Genomic DNA, 15,029 nt, shown 5'->3' with positions numbered 1-15,029 from the left:
GCTAGTGGGGTCTGTGCCACTGTATCAATGGGCCACACACTGTATATCTGGCCTTGGAATTTCCTTTTGGCCCACATCCAAATAACATCCTATATTGTACAGAAATTTGTTAAAAGGGAATCCAGAGAAAGAAATGATTGAGAAGACAAAAAAATTCTGATACCACAAGTGCTGGATGTAAATATATACTATACTAATAAGATGAAAAGAACTACACACTGTTGAACAAGGTGTGAATGAGGGAAGTAAAGACCTGATTCTTGAGGGATTGGTGCAGAGAAGACACTGGAAAAGAAGGCCCTGGCTCAGTATTGAACAAGCAGAAATGGTATCTGGAGTGAATGGTCTGGGACCTCTCTTGGCTAATGAGTGTCTTCAGGCAGGGTTTGGCCATGTCATTTCTAGGCTTACAGCAAATCCATAATGTGACTGAATTGTGTTGGATATGTCAAATACAAAAGCCCTGTTTCTGTGTTTTTGATTAGGTATCTACCTTGGATGGAGTTTTGGAAGTCCGAAATGAGCATTTTTGGACCCTAGGTTTTGGCTCATTGGTATGCTTTCTATATATTACTTTAGTTTAAACATAGCTTAAACCATAGTTATGAAACAAAGTTTATAAACATAGTTTATACTTTTTAAAACTGAAAAAAGTATTTCTTTAAAGTTTTTGTAGATCCTTTGATTCCCATTTCTGTTAAATAAAGTAAAAAATATAGATGGATTTAGTAACCTAATTGAGATTAAGGAATGTTTTTCTTCATTCATTTTTTTCCTTTCAAACTAAATGATCTCAATACTAGGCTGTCCAAAAAAGAAAAATCCATAGTCATACATTCCTAAATACAAAAATGTTGCAGAAGTAAAATGTGCAATTATTTTCTTTTTTATTACCGTTCTAATTTTGGAGATTTTTGCTGAATATGTTAAAGAGTTATAATAACAGCTGCTTCAGCATAAAATTCTGTGATTTCTAGTCCAATTTAGACCTCATTACCAAAGAGATTTTGTTATGGCATGATTTTATTCCTGTGTCACAAATGACGAGGAAAATACAAGAAAGTACCCAGAAAAAAAAAAAATTTAAACAACCATAATCCTATGGATGTTTTGGTATTAATACTTATATACTTAACTCTCTTTAGAAAATGAGGTCATGCTGTTTTATAATCTCTTTTCACTTAATATATAATGAACAGTTTTCCATGTTATTAAATACTACTCTTCTACAATATCATTTTTAAAAAAAAATTGGATTTGACTTTTGTAACATAACACAGATTTCAGAGGTAGGCAGATTATGGTTGGTCCAACAGCTCAATGATATCACTACTTTGCAGTCTTTAGTTTCAGGCTTATACTCTTTCAGCAGAAAATGGCTGCTGCTTCATCTCTTCCTTCTCCTTCTCTTCCCCTCTCTAGTCATTTTGGATATCTAAAACTCATTCTCTAGTAAATTCTTCAGGAAAGGCCCTTGGGAAAAATATTCCCTAAATTTTTGAATGTTGAAAACAGTTGTGAACATTATACTTGAAAATCATTTAGCTGGATATAAAATCCTGAGCACATATTTTATTTCCTTGAGTTTCTTAAATATATTACTCCATTTTCCTCTGGCATAAAGCATTATGGTGATAAAGCCTGATGATACATAGTCTGATTTTTTTTTCATCTTTATATGTGACTTGATCTTTTTGCTTCTATGCCTAAAAGATTTTTAATAATTTATTTGTTTTTTGGCTGCATTGGGTCTTCGTTGCTGTGTGCAGGCTTTCTCTAGTTGCGGCGAGTGGGGGCTTCTCTTGTTGTGAAGCACGGGCTCTAGGCGCGGGGGCTTCAGTAGTTGCAGCACATGGGCTCAGTAGTTGCAGTTTGAGGGCCCTAGAGCATGTGGGCTTCAGTAGTTGCAGGACGTGGGCTCAGTAGTTGCAGCTAGCGGGCTCTAGAGTGCAGGCTCAGTAGTTGTGGCATATGGGCTTAGTTGCTCTGCAGCATGTGGGATCTCTCCAGACCAGGGATCGAACCCGTGTCCCCTGCATTGGCAGGTGGATTCTTAACCACTGCGCCACCAGGGAAGTCCCTTGCAGTTCACTTTTTTTTTTTTTTTTAATATTTATTTATTTATTTTATTTATTTGGTTGTGCCAGGTCTTAGTTGAGGCAAGTGAGCTCCTTAGTTTGGCTCGTGGGCTCCTTAGTTGCAGCACGCATGTGGGATCTAGTTCCCTGACCAGGGATCGAACCCAGGCCCTCCCTGCATTGGGAGTGTGGAGTCCTATCCACTGTGCCACCAGGGAAAGCCCCCTTACAGTTCACTTTTAATCATTGTTTTAATTGTACTGATAGTAACAAACTAGTAGACAAGTGTTTATTTAGCTGGGTGGCTTATAAACACAATCATCTCTGCTGTTCAGAACTTGGCCATCCAACAGCTACACAGATGTGTTGCCTAATTAAGACAAAGGAAATTAATAAAACAAGCTTTTGAGCTGCCAGGAATAATTGTCACAAAAGCCATAGATTAATGCAAACACCATTATCATAGGACACTGTTCAAGCTCATACTTGGAAATGGTTTTCACTTATTTTAATTGCTTTGACTTCCATATCAGACTGAAAGAGGAGATACAGTATCTTTTATAATTTTGTATAGTGAAAACTGTGAGATTACCATCTCACAGTGGCAAAGGAAAGGGGGAAATCAAAGATGACTCGATTTGTGGACATGGCTTGTCTTACCTAAAAGTAGTAAAATGGAAGTCAAATTCAAGCAGTAAGATATTTTCTTTATCTCATGATTAGCAATAACTCTCTTACTAGTGCTCAAGCCATAGATTTAGACCCATTGTAACTAAGCCAACTATTTTGCTAATTTAGGTGCTGTTACAATTTTTTCTTTTTTTGAAATTTGAGTTTATCTAAAACTCAACAATGTCTGCTATATATTTTATTTACTATATATTTTTGTTCTGTTTTTTGCTTGTTTTTTTAGTACGTATTTTTAAGTTTTTATTATACAAATATACCCCATTGTTAGAAAAATTAGAACTTATAATTAAGTCAAAAAGAACAAAAATCCTTAATAATTCTACCATCTAGAGATAAGTGCTGTCATTCTTTTTTCCCCCCAACATAGTGATTTGATATTCTTATAGATTATACACCACACTATATTATAAAATATTGACTGTATTCCCTGTGCTGTACATTACATCCCTGTGACTTATTTACTTTATAACTGTTAGTTTGTATTTCTTAATAACCCTTCACCTATTTTGCCCCTTCCCTCACCCCTCTCTCCTCTGGTAACCATTAGTTCTCTGTATCTCTGAGTCTATTTCTGTTTTATTCTGGTTGTTCATTTGTTTTGTTTTTTAGATTCCACATGTAAGTGGAAACATACAGTATTTGTCTTTCTCCATCTGACTTATTTCGCTAAGCATAATACCCTTCAGGTCCATCCAGGTTGTCGCAAATGGCAAGATTTCATTCTTTTTGTGGCTGAGTAATATTCCACTCTACACGTATACCATGTCTGTATCCATTTATCTGTCAATGGGCACTTAGGTTGCTTCCATATCTTGGCTATTGTAAATAATACCGCTATGAACATTGGGGTGCATTTATCTTTTTGAATTAGTGTTTTCATTTTCTTCAGATAAATACCCAGGAGTGGAATTGCTGGATTGTATGGTAGTTTCGTTTTTAATTTTTTTAGGAACCTCTGTACAGTTTTCTGTAGTAGCTGTACCACTTTACATTCTCACCAGTGATGTACTGTGGTTCCCTTTTCTCCATATCTTTGCCAACACTTGTTATTTTTTAATCTTTTTGACAGTGGCCATTTTGATAGGTATGAGGTGAAATCTCATTGTGATTTTGATTTGCGTTTCCCTGATGATGAGTGATGTTGAGCATCTTTTCATGTTCCTGTTGGCCTTTTGTTATGTCTTCTTTGGAAAAATGCCTGTTCAGGTCCTCTGCCTGCACCCCCACTTTTTTTTTAATTGGAGTGTAGTTCATTTACAATGTTGTGTTAGTTTCAGGTGTACAGCAAAGTGATTGTTATACATATACATACGTTCATTCTTTTTCAGATTCTTTACCCATATAGGTTATTACAGAATATTGAGCAGAGTTCCCTGGGCTATACAGTAGGTGCTTGTTGGTTATCTGTTTTATATATAGTAGTGTGTGTTTGTTAATCCCAAGCCCTTTTTTTTTTTCTCCTGGCCACACCACGTGGCATGCGGGATCTTAGTTCCCCCACCAGGGACCAAACCTGTGCCCCCTGCAGTAGAAGCACGGAGTCTTAACCATTGGACCAGCAGGGAAGTCCCCCAAGGCCATTTTTTAATTAGGTTTTTTTATTTTTTGGGTTGAATTGTATGAGTTCTTTATATCCTTATCAGACATATCGTTTGCACATATCTTCTCCCATTCACTAGGTTGCCTTTTCATTTTATTGATGGTTTCCTTCACTGTGCAAAAGTTTTCTAGTTTGATTAGGTCCCATTTGTTTATTTTTGCGTCTGTGGCCCTTGCCTGAGGAGGCAGATCAAAAAAATACTGAGAAGACTGATGTTAAAGACCTTTCTGCCTGTGTTTTCTTCTAGGAGTTTTATGGTTTCAGGTGTTAAATTTAAGTCTTTGATCTGTTTTAAGTTTGTGTATATGGTATGAGAAAATGTTCTAGTTTCATTCTTTTGCGTGTAACTGTCCAGTTTTCCCAGCACCACTTATTGAAGGGACTGTCTTTTCCCCATTGTGTTTTCTACCTCCTTTGTTGTCGATTAATTGACCATATGTGTGTGAGTTTATTTCTGGGCTCTCTGTTCTGTTCCATTGATCTATGTGTCTGTTTTTGTACCAGTACTATACTGTTTTGATTACTATAACTTTTATAGTATAATTTGAAGTCAGGGAGCGTAATACCTTTGTTCTTCCTTCTCAAGATTGCTTTGGCTATTTGGGGTCTTTTGTGGTTCCACATAAATTTTGGGATTACTTGTTCTAGTTCTGTGAAAAATGCCATGGGTATTTTGATAGGGTTGCATTAAATCTGTAGATTGCTTTGTGTAGTATGGACATTTTAACAATATTAATTCATCCAATCCATGAACACAAACTATATTTCCATTTATTGGTATCATCTTTAGTTTCTTTCATCGGTGCCTTATAGAGTATGGGTCTTTTACCTCCTTGGTTAAATTTTTTTTTCTTAATTAATTTATTTTATTTTATTTATTTTGGCTGCATTGAGTCTTCGTTGCTGCATGCGGGCTTTCTCTAGTTGCGGCGAGCGGGGGCTGCTCTTTGTTGTGGTGCGTGGGCTTCTCATTGCAGTGGCTCCTCTTGTTGTGGAGCATGGGCTCTAGGCACACGGGCTTCAGTAGCTGTGGCTCGCGGGCTCTAGAGCGCAGGCTCAGTAGTTGTGGCTCACGGGCTTAGTTGCTCCGCAGCATGTGGAATCTTCATGGACCAGGTCTAGAACCCGTGTCCCCTGCATTGGCGGGCGGATTCTTAACCACTGCACCACTGGGGAAGCCTTCCTTTGTTAAATTTATTCCTAGATATTTTATCCTTTTTGATTCAATTGTAAGTGGGATTTTCTTGATTTTTCTTTTTGATAGTTCATTATTAGTATATAGAAATGGAACAGATTTCTATATATTAGTTTTATGTCCTGAAACTTTACTGAATTCATTTATTAGTTCTAATAGTTTAGGGTTTTTTATATATAGTATCATGTCTTCTGCAAATAGTGATAATTTTACTTCTTCCCTTCCAATTTGGATGCATCTTACTTCTTATTCTCCTCTGATTGTTGTGGCTAGGACTTCTAATACTATGTTAAATAGAAATGTCAAGAGTGGGCATCCTTGTCTTATTCCTGATCTTAGAGGAAAAGCTTTCAGCTTTTCATCATTGAGTATGATGTTAGCTGTGTGTTTGTCATAAATGGCCTTTATTATTTTGATGTATGTTCCCTATATACCAACTTTGTCGAGAGTTTTTATCGTAAACGGATGTTGAATTTTGTCAAATGCTTTTTCTTCATCTATTGAGATGATCATGTGATATCATTCTTGATATTTTTCTGTGTGTGTTTTAATCAAAATATGATCATTGTTGTACCTGTTATTTTACTATCTTTTAAAGACAAAATGTATGATGAACATCTTATCAAGTTAATAAGCATACTTCTAACCATCATTGTAATGCCTGGTGCTCTCTATCCTAGTAACCTAGGCTAGAAACCTTGAGATTGTCTTTGATGACTTCATCTCCCTCATTCATTATATCCAGTTGAGAATTAAGATCTCCCATGGAATATCATGAATCCATCTGTCCCTCTCTGGTCCCACTATATCTGTCCAATCTCAGTCTTCTTCATTTCTAACCTAGACTGTTGCAGTCATTTCCTAACTAATTAGCAATTATCCATAACTGTAATTTTTCTGAATGCTAATTATTTTACTTCTGTTTGATTGCTGCAACTAAAACTCCTTATTCATGGTTTTTAGAACCCCCTCCTAGCCTTTCTTTTTACCTCTATTACCTAACCTATCTTTCTTTCTTCTTTCTGTTCTTCCTTTCCTTGTTTCCTCCTTTCCTCTTCCTTTTCTTCCTGTCTTTTCTCTCTTTCATTCTTTTTCTGCTCCCTGAAATATTGTACTTCTTTTTATATAATAATATTGCTTATTCTTGCCCAAACATGCCGTGGGTTTTAATTGCTATTCCCTCAGCTTAGAATGCCTGTCTCTGCCTTTTGAAATTTCATTTGACCACCAACCCAGATCAAATGCCATCTTCTTTTGAAGTCTTCCTCAATTGAATTAATACCTGCCTTCTCTGCCCTTTCAGTGCATTTTCCATATACTTCATTTGTATTCTGCCTTGTGTTACAACATGTCTGCCTTCCTCCTACATGGATTTCTTTTTTTAATATTTTAAAAAGTCACATTTTGTTTAGAGTCATAAATTATTTTATTAACTCTTTACATTGATAATTACTACTAAGTAGTCTTTAAAGAATCTCAAGACATTAAGTTTTCTCTTGTTTTAAAGAAAATACCAAGTAATGTTACAACCAAATCATAAATAAAATGTTCATTTCTAATGGAATTTTCAGTAGTATAATTCTAAGCAGTCTCTTTCGTATGATTTTGTCCCTTTTAGGCTGGATCTGTTCATGTGAGAATTCGACGAGATGCAAACGAACAAATGGTTCTTGCTCATGTGACCAACAGGCTGTACACACTAGTATCTACTCTGACTGTTCAGATTTTCAAGGATGATTGGATCAGGCCTGCCTTACTGTCTGGGCCTGTTGCAGCCAATGTCCTAAACTTCTCAGATCATCACATAATCCCAATGCCTCCTTTAAAGGGTACTGACGATTCAAACCCTGTTACATCAACTCCAGCTAAACCCAGTAGTCCACCTCCAGAATTTTCATTTAACACCCCTGGAAAAAACGTGAGCCCAGTTATTCTTCTAAATACTCAAACAAGACCTTATGGTTTGGGTCTTAATCATGGACACACACCTTATAGCAGCATGCTTAATCAAGGACTTGGAGTTCCAGGAATTGGAGCAACCCAAGGATTCAGGACTGGTTTTACAAATATACCAAGTAGATATGGAACTAACAATAGAATTGGACAACCAAGACCATGATGTACTGTAATTTAATTTATTTTTATGAGGAACATTGACTCCTTGACTTTCAGTTTATTTAGTAATCCAACTTTGCCTCGACTGTTCAATCATTTACTCTAATTAGAGAATAGTAGGTTTGTTCACATTTCATGAAACCAATGAAACTATATTTTTGTAAAATGTATTTGGGGCAGTGAGAACCTTCTAAATGTTATAGGCTTTAAATAGGCTTCCTTTAGAAAGCTGTTTCTCTAAATTTGAATTTTGCTATCTTTGGTTTCGTAGTTGACCGCAGTGTGATATAACACTACCTTTATAAGAGAGCCACTTGATGGAGTGGATCTGTCACATTATTAAAAATATAATACTTTCTTCAGTGAAATTTATAAACATGCTTCTTGAGTACACGTTTTAGGAAAAGAAAAAGTCCATTTTAAAAGTAGAAGTCTCTTTTATAGATTTTCCAAACATAATTGCTACATTTTCCTTTGAGGTCCTCCTGAATTATGTCTTGCAAAGTAAAAGCAAACATTTTTATCAGAAATTTTAAAACATATTTTACCATCTGGCACAATTTAAAATTTTTACTTATCAGTTTTTTAATAGTTTTTCTCATTAAAAAATTTCAATACATTTGTAAGTGGCCCATCATTCTCAAAGTGTTTTATTTTGGTTAAATAAATACCAAATCCTTAGGTGATATGCAGTGAAGGAATCCCAGTTTTCTGTCTTACATTCAACCAAATACTGACATAATGATAGATTTATCTTTTTTGTCACCTTTCATTGGTTGACTTTAATTTCTCATTTTATTAACAAAATATATCACATATATTATTACCAAAATAGGTGGAATTCCATACGTAGTAATACGATTTGATCTTTTTTCAAAGTGGCATGAACAATTTGAGTTTACATTATATAATTTTACCAAAACATAGTGGACCTTAGGTTATAGAATACAGTATTGTTATATCTGCATTAGGCAGTTTCTAACTTATTTTGTTTTGCTTTATTGAAAATAGTGAATTGAAGTGTGAGAATCATGTAAATTATTTTCCAAATGCAAATGTTAAGGACTTTCTAACATGGCCAGCATTACTTATAAAAAGTATAACAAACAGTAGTCACAGATTACCTGTGAGATTTTTTTTTCATTTTATCATGAGTTTTATAATTAGGTTTTAAAAATGGATTTTGAGAGTGGATTCAACTTTTCTAGAATCCAGTACTCCTGAAGATTTATGACATTTCCAGCCATCAGCAGCTATCTAGAGAAGATTTTTTTTTTTTTTTAGAATTTGCAAGTTTCTTCAATAAACTCATCCTCTTTTAAATATGAGCAACACTCCCAAATCCTGTTTCTTCACAGTAGAATCATAAACATCTAAGAAGCCATCTCTGTCAAGCAGAATTGTAGTCATCCTGTGATAATAAGTGACCATGTACCAAATAACTTTTGCTTGATGAGGAGTTGATCATTATCTTTGACATCTACAACCCTGTTCAGGCACTTGACCTGCTGAAGAAATAGAGCCCACGCTACCTTGACTGCCGGGGAAAGTGAAACTTTGTAAAATGTGATAAGGCAACCTGTTCCTTGACATTTGTCTTATGTTCTCCAACTATTACTATACCTATTATTGGTCTACTATTACAGGGTGATTTTTCCTCCATTGACCTCATCTAAACGTGAATTCGGGTCATGCATGAAATCTGAAGAACTGCCGTGTACTGAGTGATGATTAAGAGGTATGTGCTACCATGCTATGCATGTCTTCTCCATCTCCAGGGGATTTTTAAAGTGCCCAGGTACTGAACACAGTTCTGTGAGATGTTAAATGCCTATTTCCTCAACACCCATTTAGAGGTAACACCTGTGCAATTAATTGTCCTTCCAAAGGTGCTTTGATACTCACCTACACTATTTGAGAAGTTACATATGGGTTCTGAAAGAATTGGCTCTACTTGCTGAAATTCAGTAATGCCAACTGCTTCAGGTGACATTGTTCCAGGCATTATTATATAAAGAAGTCTTATTTGCCAAGATCTGACCAGGTTCTGGATATGAAAATAAGAAGCTTGGCCAGCACAGGCCTAGATGTAGTAGCCTTACTGGTAAATCTTGCCACAGAGTTACTTGAAGCTAGACAAAGAAGCAAGTTTGAATTAAGTACTTGACCCATGGTTTGTGATTAAGAGCAAGCTTCATGGAATATGATTAATCCTGTTTGAGAAACTGCTATATTATAACGGAAAAAAAACACTGGACTAGAAGACGAGAGATTTGGGTTCCGATCCTCATGCTGCCACTATATAGGTAGTTTTATAACCATGGGCAAGTCATTTAACTTCTATGAGGTTTCTCATCTGTAAAGTTAGGGTGGGAAATGAAGTAGTTGATCTGTAAACTATCAGCTCTAAAATTGTATGATTAAATCTGCAGAATATATGCCCACTTGTGAAACGGAATATTGTACCTAGTATTTCTTTTCAGTGACTACCTCAACATACAGGCCAAGTGTTACCTATTCCAATACCCGAGCCATTAATTGGAGGTGCCATGAGAGCAGAGGGTTAAACTACAGGCTGACACCATTTTGGTTTTTGTTTATTTCAGATTTGCCTTGACTTAAATCTGTTTAGATTAAACAGATTTTTCTTAGACTTCTTTCTTTGTGGGGAAGGATTATTTTTGGAGGTGGTGGGGAAAAGATTAGGGCAGGGTACCCTTAGCTTCCATAGGGTACAAAATAATGGGGTCCATTTTTTCTTTCTTCCTTAATCTCTGAAGTCACAGATGGAATTACATACATGTATCAGCAACTGGTTTAGCTACTCATTCAAGCCTCTGATTTAGCTACTCATAAACTGCCAATTTTTCACTTAACTAAAGATTGCTGATCTTTTTGGGGAGTCTGATCTGCTTCTTATGTAAGAAAATACTTTTTACATTCCAAATTGTTTGAATTAAACTGTTTGAATAAAGAACATACATGGAGTTTTCTCTCTGCTTTTAAATAATTTTGGCCTGTTCTTTATTGGTAACTTTATCCCATATTCAGCAAATGCTTGTCGAGAGTATAGTACATGCCAGGCCCTGTACTAAGTAAATGTGCATACAATATATAAATTTTGGTGACCTGCTATTCTTGAGACCAAAGGGAATACAAGGATAAACAGGAGTCCCCTTCAAGTAACTGATAATCCTAGTAGAAGTGATGGGACACCAGAACTATTTATACATGTCAAGTTAAACTCCCTCCCATTTCCTCCTCTTCTTTGGGCTCATTTTCTTGGCATCCTCCTCTTTTCCTTTTCCTTTTTACTTGAATGATGAAACTAAGAAAGTAGATTTCCATGGAAGAGGCCAGCTAAGGAGGTGATGGTGCCACACATCATCCTGATACCAGTAAAAGAAGAAAAAGTTTAGAAGGGGTGAGTTAGGCAGACACTGAAGGATATTTTTTAGGTGTATAGTGGATTGCCATTTACTTTCAGACTCTTGGACTAGATGAGCAAAGATTTTTAAATCACCAGGCTGAAAGTAATGGGGTCTCCAGAGCATTCATGGGCTTAGAGTACCCTTTATTTAAGCAGTTACTAGTTTAAAAGCACCTTTAATAACACTGACGTCATCGTCATCAAATTGCCACCCAACAAGCCTAGCTTCTTGGAGAAAAGTTAATTTGGATAACACATGGCTAAGTTTTCTGACTAATGATGCATCAGGTAAAAGTCTTTTAGTACTGAAGTCAAAAAACACCAATTGCTTAAGATTCTCAAATACACTCATGAAGGCAAGCCATCCATCACTGCTCACACAATTTCCTGCCAAATCCAGCTGCTGGAAGTTTTTCAGAAGGTTCTTTTCAAAAAATGCACCTGAGTAAAAGAATAGAAATAAGTGTGTTAGCTGGAAGCAAAACAGCTTTTTTTTTTTTTTTTTTTTAAGAGACCATGTTTGGACTAGTGCTTTGCTTAAGAAAGAAATCAGAATTCTCTGTAGTTAGAGTAGTGATTGTGAACCTGGTCCTTTATATTTACAAATTATATTTTTCCTAAAATGTAAGGGAATCTGATAAATAGTAATTAGTATAGCAAACCAATATAAATGAATTATATATCTTTTCCTGACTCTTCCAGGAAATGGAAAATTGCATAAAAATTGAGGTATGAGAGATGCAATTAAAATATTCAGTACCTGTTTTCAAAACTGGAGTCGGACTTCAACAATATTAGGTCATTTCCTCTTCTGAAGAAGCAAACACTACCTAACTTGTTTCTTTGGGTTTGGAATATTCCTAACTGTGAACCTGAGTAAGTAAGTTCCTTCAGTTATCTCAAGATTTGGAGCTTTGGGCTTATTTTTAACCCTCCCTAGACTCTTCAGGAACTTCCTCTTTTCCTTACAGAATAGGGCACTCTATAGTACCTCCTACAAAGGGAAAGTAAACATCCTAGCCATTACCATGAAATCAAAGATAACACCCTAAGGAATGGAGGAGTAAAGAAAAAGTAGGTTTCTGGGTCTGAAAGACTGCACAGAGCAAAGCCACCCCAACTGCCTGGACTGCCCACTTCTGAGTATTATAGGAGAGGGCAATAAAGCTCTGTGTTCTGTAAGCCAAGGTGTGGTTGGGTCTTCTGTTACACCAGCTTAGCCTGTGCCCAGCCTAGCTCATACATAGGGCCTCACTTTCTCCTCTGTTTCTCCTTCCCATAATGAGCCCTTCTCTCTTCCTTATAGGTAACTTTCTTCCTGCTCTCTCTTATCCCTCATGTTCAAGTCTTTTCTGCCTCTGCCCTCTTTCCCATGTGCTTCCCAGCATGGCATGTGGTCAGTCAAAATACTGGTTGCCAATTAGCATGTCTGTATATAAGGCTCCTTCCCCAAAGAGCAACTTCATTTCTCCTTCCCAACTAGTAGAACAGATTTCACCACCTACAAGGAACTTTAACAAAGAAGAATTTCAAGCCCATTCCATCCTCAGAGGGTAAGCTCTTTATACAGGCTGTCTGCCAAGCTTAAAGAATGGTATCAATAAGAGAGCTTCTTGCATAATTACTAGAATGTGCGCAAGCACAAGAACCAAGAACAAGCAACATAATCCATAATCAAGGGCATGCATTTTGTTCATTTAATGGAGCAGACTACTGAGAGAAGAGGAATCTGTGACATTTAGAGCTGTAGGCTATACGTGGGCTGTGGAGAACACAAGTGGCTCGATCCAAATTTCAGGCAGAATCTCAAATCCTCTGGGTAGAAGGATTCTGATCCTTGAAGGTTCCTACATCCTAAACAAAACTCTAGTGTTGCCAGAGACCACCCTGTAGTTCCCCTGACCCAGAGCTCTTGCCATTTATTCATTCAGCAAACATTTTTGAGTGCCTACTATGTACCCCTGATTGTGCTAGGTGCTGGGGATATGTAAAAGGAAATACATGGTCTCTGTCTCATTGGGCTTATAGTGTGAAAACGTACATTATAAAGTAATTACTGGCACAACATTGTAAATCAACTATACTTCAATAAAAATAAATTAATTTTTAAAAAAAAGTAATTAGATGGGTGTTAGGTGCTGTGGTAGGTCAGGGTGCCCTGGGAGCACACAAAGGCAATAGGCTTTGCAACCCCACTTTGTTTCCAGAGCAGTGGCAATTGGGCTTACATACTTCAGGAGTAAGGATCCTTCTCAGGTAGTATTGAATTGCCTCCAAAGAAAGGCCCCACAAAGGAAGAGTCTATTTTTCTTTCCTCATCACCCACAGTGAACCTAACCCCCTCCCTCAGGTGCAAAGAGCTTCCTATCAACTTGTGCTTCACTCTAAAATGTGAAGAGAACAGTATAGGGATACTAGACAATTGAGAACAGCCACCAATAAGGAAGGCTGTTCCTTTGACTAAAAGCCAAACAAAAATGAGGCAACATAGGGAGCAGAAAAAAAACTTCAAAAACCTAGTTTTTTTAAGAGACCCTAAAAAGTTACTGCGTCTAACACAACAAAAATAAGATGCTATTTTTTTTAAAGAATACAATTAGAAAACAAGAAAGGGCACTTGGAAAATTATCAGGATCCATGTGGCAGAATGATTTGGCCCAGGATTTACCACTGAGCTAGAACATGAGTACGGTCTGTGGTGGTTTGTTTTTTTTTTTTTTTTTTTTTTTTGAGGACAAACTGGATAATGGACTTCAGATGTGATGGCTGTCTTTTTGAGAACATGCTGGATAAGAGAGTTCAGCCTCAAACATTTAAATCAAACTATGTCATCTAAAAAAGGGTTAAGTTAGAACAGGTGAAATAGATCCCTGAGCTAGCAATGATTTCTTTCTGATAGTCCCAGATTGCTGATGGGCTAGAAACAAAATTTTGGGAGTCAGAATTTTAAGATGGCACTTAAAGCTTTAAGATTAAATGTAATCTCTAGGAAAGAAGAGCAGAGCACCTAGGACCAAGTTTTAAGAGAAATTGGGAGCATTTAATATCTATGTAGAGGAATTGCCATTGCAAAGGAGACTGAGAAGTAACCAAGGTAGCATAGAAGTCAAGAGAACATTTCGAAAAGGAGGGGGAGTGCTCAGTGTCAACTTTTACACAGGTAAGTGAAACACTTTGGAAAATTTCTATTGAATTAAGACACATGCAGGTGTGTAGAGAGTCAGCTGGAATGAGTAGGAAGCAGAGGATGATCAGGAAGTGGAGATGTACTGAGGGTACATAAATTTTTGCCTTGAAGGGAAAGACGGGATGATAGATAGCCATAGGAGGAAGATAGGAGTCAGGAAGAGTTTTATTTAAAATGAGAGCGATTTGAGCATCTTTAAAAACTGATAGGAAAGAGTAAAGAGGGGCATAATTGGTGAAATGGTGTCCTTGAACAGGAATGAGGGCAGGGCTGGGATCTGAAGCACAGCTAGAGTAGAGAGACTGCCCTTAGATAGGAGGGGAGAGACCTACTATAATGTAACAGGAGAAGGAGAGGGAAAAAAGAATCACATCCACTGTGAAATAGTGGAAGACTGGTGGATTAAGGAGAATAAAGTTTGAAATTGTTTATTTAGAGAGTGCTGTATACAGAAGCACAGTAAGATTGCCAGGAAATGTTGAGAGATTGTGTTTATTGTTTTAATAGACCTCATGTATTCAGAATTGGATAGGTCACTAATTTCACCTATTCACTCATGAATCTATCACTTAGCCTGAGAATAAGAACATGGGTAAAAACTAGGATCTACTATGTGGTATCCCCCTATTGTACACGTCTGCCACCTTCTGACCCAAAGAAACTACTGTTCTGATGTAGAGTTTATCATTCTTTTGTATTTTTAAAAATGTGGTTTTGACAAGTACTCTATGTCT

The 15,029-nt window shown here is 36.7% G+C and overlaps 2 protein-coding genes across 10 annotated transcripts in view; one reads left to right on the top strand and one right to left on the bottom strand.

The window, feature by feature from the left end:
* The window catches only part of SLC30A6 (solute carrier family 30 member 6), a 35,364-nt gene extending 27,310 nt beyond the window's left edge, over window positions 1-8,054 (top strand). For all 5 annotated transcript variants that reach the window (XM_082356791.1, XM_082356790.1, XM_082356793.1 and 2 more), the window contains 2 exons: window positions 486-554; window positions 7,182-8,054. In XM_082356791.1, the coding sequence (XP_082212917.1) occupies window positions 486-554; window positions 7,182-7,682 (570 nt within the window). In that variant the 3' untranslated portion in view covers window positions 7,683-8,054. The remainder of the gene's footprint in view (window positions 1-485; window positions 555-7,181) is intronic.
* A 658-nt stretch (window positions 8,055-8,712) lies between these two features.
* The window catches only part of NLRC4 (NLR family CARD domain containing 4), a 48,049-nt gene continuing 41,732 nt past the window's right edge, over window positions 8,713-15,029 (bottom strand). For all 5 annotated transcript variants that reach the window (XM_082356696.1, XM_082356700.1, XM_082356699.1 and 2 more), the window contains one exon: window positions 8,713-11,549. In XM_082356696.1, the coding sequence (XP_082212822.1) occupies window positions 11,257-11,549 (293 nt within the window). In that variant the 3' untranslated portion in view covers window positions 8,713-11,256. The remainder of the gene's footprint in view (window positions 11,550-15,029) is intronic.

This window comes from Balaenoptera borealis (genome assembly GCF_965194805.1).
Source record: "Balaenoptera borealis genome assembly, chromosome: 15".
Lineage (NCBI taxonomy): Eukaryota > Metazoa > Chordata > Mammalia > Artiodactyla > Balaenopteridae > Balaenoptera > Balaenoptera borealis.
The sequence above is the reverse complement of the archived record's forward strand: the minus strand, read 5'-3'. Positions and strand labels throughout refer to the sequence as shown.